The sequence below is a fragment of the Chaetura pelagica genome, unplaced genomic scaffold (genome assembly GCF_000747805.2).
Source record: "Chaetura pelagica isolate M959 unplaced genomic scaffold, ChaPel_1.0 scaffold159, whole genome shotgun sequence".
Lineage (NCBI taxonomy): Eukaryota > Metazoa > Chordata > Aves > Apodiformes > Apodidae > Chaetura > Chaetura pelagica.
This window is the reverse complement of record NW_009954555.1, coordinates 3,520,874-3,525,000: the sequence shown is the minus strand read 5'-3', so window position 1 is coordinate 3,525,000 and position 4,127 is coordinate 3,520,874. Positions and strand designations below refer to the sequence as shown.

The window sequence follows — 4,127 nt, the reverse complement described above, 5'->3', positions numbered from 1 at the left end:
TTTTTTCTCACACAAACGGGATGGATAAGGAGGGGCCTGAGGAACGGCCGCCCCGCCCGCCCAGCGCGGCCGGAAGCGGAACCCGGCGCCGGAAGCCCGGGCCGCCATCTTGGCTGGAGCCGCGGTGGCGCCGCAGCGGGAGGTGAGAGGAGAGAGGCGAGGGGGTCCCGGCCCTGCCCGCCTCATTCTGTGACGCTCCCTCCTGCCCTCCTGTCCTTTCTCCTGCCCTCGCTCGACCTCCGGCTGCAGGCAGGCGGGGCGTCCCGGCGGCGGAGCGGGTTGCTGCAGCGGGAGAGGTGAGTGTGGCCTGGGCCGGGGGCTGAGCCCTGAGGCGGCTCTTGGGGCTGGGCTGGGCTGAGGGGCCCTTTCCCTTTGCCCGCTCCTCTCCCCCGGCTGGCGTCGGGTTGTTTTCTTGCTTCGGGTGTTATCTAGGTGAGGAAATCCGTTTGCGGTCGCAGCTTCTGGAAATGCCGTTTGTTTTCGGCCTTGGAGATACCCAGTGTTCCTTCAGATAAAGTTCTGAGGGGTTGCAGAATCCCAGTCGCAGGGCTTAGTGCTGTGAAGCGTTTCAGCGTGGTCTTGCAGCCCACAGCGCTGTCGCAAGGCTTCAGATCAAATAACTGTGTTAACTTTTAAAGGATATTATTTAATCTACGTTTTAAAATCGAACATGTCTTCTTTCGAGGAAAAAAAAATCGTTTTGTTATCTCAAGAGATATAGCTTCAAGAATAAAAGCTGTACGTTTCAATGAGTGGTTTACAGTAATTCTGATAATAGGCAGGTTAAACACCTTTATTTTGAGATGGATTTGAATATTTGATCCTATACAGCTGGTGCTCAGGGTTGAAATAAATATTTAATAAATGGTGCCTAGCAATCTGTAATAAATGAATGGAAAGGGTTGTAGGGATTTAAGGTATATTTTGTGCTGGTATCATACTGTGAGCATTGTGTTTCCTCTGTAGACAAGCTATTTGGAAAATCTACTTTTTGTTTTTGCTTTAATCTCTGTTTATAAAGCTAAGTCTTGCTGTATTTCTGGGAGGAAAGTGAGTTAAGTAGCAGTTCTTAATTGGTGTGTGTTCTTTAGGTACATAGTAAGGGCTAATACTCTCTTTGTCTGGTTGAGCAGCATGGAATTTCCTTTCTTCACACGGAGCTGTCTCACTTTGGATGAGGTCTTTGTTTCTCTGGAAGAGAATAATCTGGCTCAGGAGCTCCTTTCTGTAAATTCAACTGACTCTTGAGCAGGAGGCAGATTTAATTTAAAATCCTTGGCCTCAAAAGTCAGCAATGAGGTTATTATCGTTTTGTTTTTCCTTATCTCTAGTAGCTGGATGTGGAGAAACACCAAGGGAATGTAAATCATGGGCAAATAGGTATTCAAATCAAAGAGGGATGTAAAATCAAATAGGGATTATAAAGTTAAGCCCCTTGAAACAGTGGCAAACAGATGTTTGTTCAGCCTGAAGACAGGGCTGGTTATTAAGAGTTCAAGGGGGTTTAAAGTGCAGGGTGTTTTCATGGTAGCAGTTGACACTGGTATTTAAGCAGTATTTTCCCTCTGTGGCAATAACCAGTCTCTTGACAGTGTGTTCCCTGGTGAAGGTTCTGCATGGTCCTTGCCACTTAAAATGATGGCTGTTTAATTTTTAATTAAAAAAAAAAGATAAAATCCTTTCCAAGTAGATTTTGCAGAAATCTGGAGCTGTGCTCAGCTCTAGGTCTGTCGAGATTGTGCTGAGATTGGGTTTATATCTGTACTTTTTTCAAAATTAGATGAGCAACAACAGTAATAAGAGAGCACCCACGACAGCAACACAGAGGCTGAAACAAGACTACCTTCGAATTAAGAAGGATCCAGTGCCTTACATCTGTGCAGAGCCCCTCCCATCCAATATCCTGGAATGGTAAGAATTGGGATCAGCTCCTCACACACTTGTGGAGAGAACAAGACTTTGCAGGTCGTCAAGTCAGACTCCCTCAATCCTACAGATTTTATGGGAATCTTGGGTTTGGGAGGTGGAGTATAGGACTTATACTGATTTTCATTTTCCTAGAGAAGCTGGGGTCTGACTGTGTCTTGCCTTTCATCCTGTTTACATTTCCTTCCCTGTCTTAGGCACTACGTTGTGAGGGGACCTGAAATGACTCCCTATGAAGGTAAAAGCATAGAGCTAAGTGTGCCTGTACTTTGTGTTGTGATTCCCTGAGGGACAGCATGCCTGTGAACAGCTCTAAAAACTGTTAGTGCAGTTTCAGTGCTGTCAGTGGATTGTGTGATGGATTGAGGTAGTGGTACTACTGGCTTAGTAATTGTTCTGTTATCAAGGATGCTAACAACCCCACCTTTAGGTTAAACTGAAGGCAGATCAATTCCTGTTGAGTAATTGCTGAAGGTCTTAGGAGCAGTAAACTCACTTTATATAGTCAAAGATAATTTCAAAAGGCTTTGTTACCACATAAATGGTATCAGTGACCTGAGACATTGGTTCTCTTAATTTCTCTGGAGAAAGTAAGGAATGTAAAGCTTCTTAATTGGTTGTCACATAGTTCACAGTGTCTTCTGGAGCCTCTCAGAAAAAGCTTTTTGAAATCAGATTCTTCATAGGCTTGTGTTTGCAGTTACCTGTGTTCCTGGAAAGCCAACCCCTTTATGTTGTATTAAATGCCACTTTGGTTTTCCTTAAGTGTGTGATGGACTTCACATCAAGTACTGTTTGTAATGTGTGTGGGAGAGAATTGTCCCCAAATTCAGTCCCATTATTCCTGTGGTTTAGGGGCACAAGATGATGAGCTTGGTATCTTTAGTGAGAGGGGGAGAAGGAGGAAGGAGACAGGGGTTTTATTTGGCCCATTTTGTGTAGCAGTTTAGGACTTCATCTTCATGCAAAATAAGTAATTCATCTCTTTATGTAATGCAGGTGGCTATTATCATGGGAAACTAATATTCCCCAGAGAATTTCCTTTTAAACCTCCTAGTATTTATATGATTACACCTAATGGAAGGTTTAAGTGTAATACAAGGTAAGGATCTTCTTCTAACACCTAAACAATTAACACCATTTTAGCAACATGTAGAATATCTAACAATTTCAGTGGCAAAAAGAAAACACACTGCCTGTCTTCTTTTTGAAGGTTGTGTCTTTCCATCACTGATTTCCACCCGGATACATGGAATCCAGCTTGGTCAGTCTCAACGATCTTGACGGGCCTTCTTAGTTTTATGGTGGAAAAGGGCCCCACACTGGGCAGCATAGAGACATCAGAGTTCACAGTAAGCTCCAGACTCTGCCATGTGTCTTTTTGTCAGCTTAGGGGGTGTTGAACATCACCTCAAACAACAGCAGCAGTTGGTATTTTGATACCTGAGAAATTAAGATATTCTTTCCTACTACAGATGATGGGCAGAGGAATCAAGTCACTGTAGGTCACGTGGGGTTGGGGAGAGGATTTCTTAGCAAACTTAAGATCCCTCAAGTGAAGACTTGAGAACATGACTTATCTTTAGAAATGCTGATGGGCAGAGGAATCAAGTCACTGTAGGTCGCGTGGGGTTGGGCAGAGGATTTCTTAGCAAACTTAAGTGAATCAAGTGAAGACTTGAGAACATGACTCATCTTTAGAAATGTTTGTTGTAGTGGTTAATATTTACAAGTATGAAGTTGTGTTAGAAACTAGTTGGCTAGTGTTTTGCTCTGTTTTTGTGGGAAATCATCAGGTGTTGAATTAAAGTGTATTAACTTGGTTTATGTATGTGCAGCTGCTGATAACTTCTGTTTCCTCCACAGAAAAGGCAGCTGGCAGCACAAAGCTTAGCATTTAACCTAAAAGATAAAGTCTTTTGTGAGCTCTTCCCTGAAGTGGTGGAGGTAAGGAAATTTATTTGTGAAATAATCTGCTTTTCTGTAGTTTTTCAACGTCTGTGTGCAGGTCTGTAGCCTTATTGTCTATAAAGTCCTCATTGTTTTGGACTTTCCCCAGGTAGTAGCTAATTTTGCTAATCTTGGAAGCCTTTTAAAAGGTACTTTTGCTATGTGTAACAGTTGCAAACTTGAATCTTGAAATGGAATTACTTTTCTGCTGCATGAAGGTTGTCTAGAAATGTCTCAAATTGGCTCTTTCC

The 4,127-nt window shown here is 43.3% G+C and overlaps 1 protein-coding gene across 1 annotated transcript in view; it reads left to right on the top strand.

Annotated features, from left to right (window-relative positions):
• The first annotated feature begins 1,780 nt into the window (after positions 1-1,780).
• The window catches only part of UBE2J2 (ubiquitin-conjugating enzyme E2, J2), a 3,860-nt gene continuing 1,513 nt past the window's right edge, over positions 1,781-4,127 (top strand). The window contains exons 1-5 of the mRNA XM_010005166.1: positions 1,781-1,911; positions 2,124-2,164; positions 2,926-3,028; positions 3,140-3,278; positions 3,793-3,873. Of these exons, the coding sequence (XP_010003468.1) occupies positions 1,781-1,911; positions 2,124-2,164; positions 2,926-3,028; positions 3,140-3,278; positions 3,793-3,873 (495 nt within the window). The remainder of the gene's footprint in view (positions 1,912-2,123; positions 2,165-2,925; positions 3,029-3,139; positions 3,279-3,792; positions 3,874-4,127) is intronic.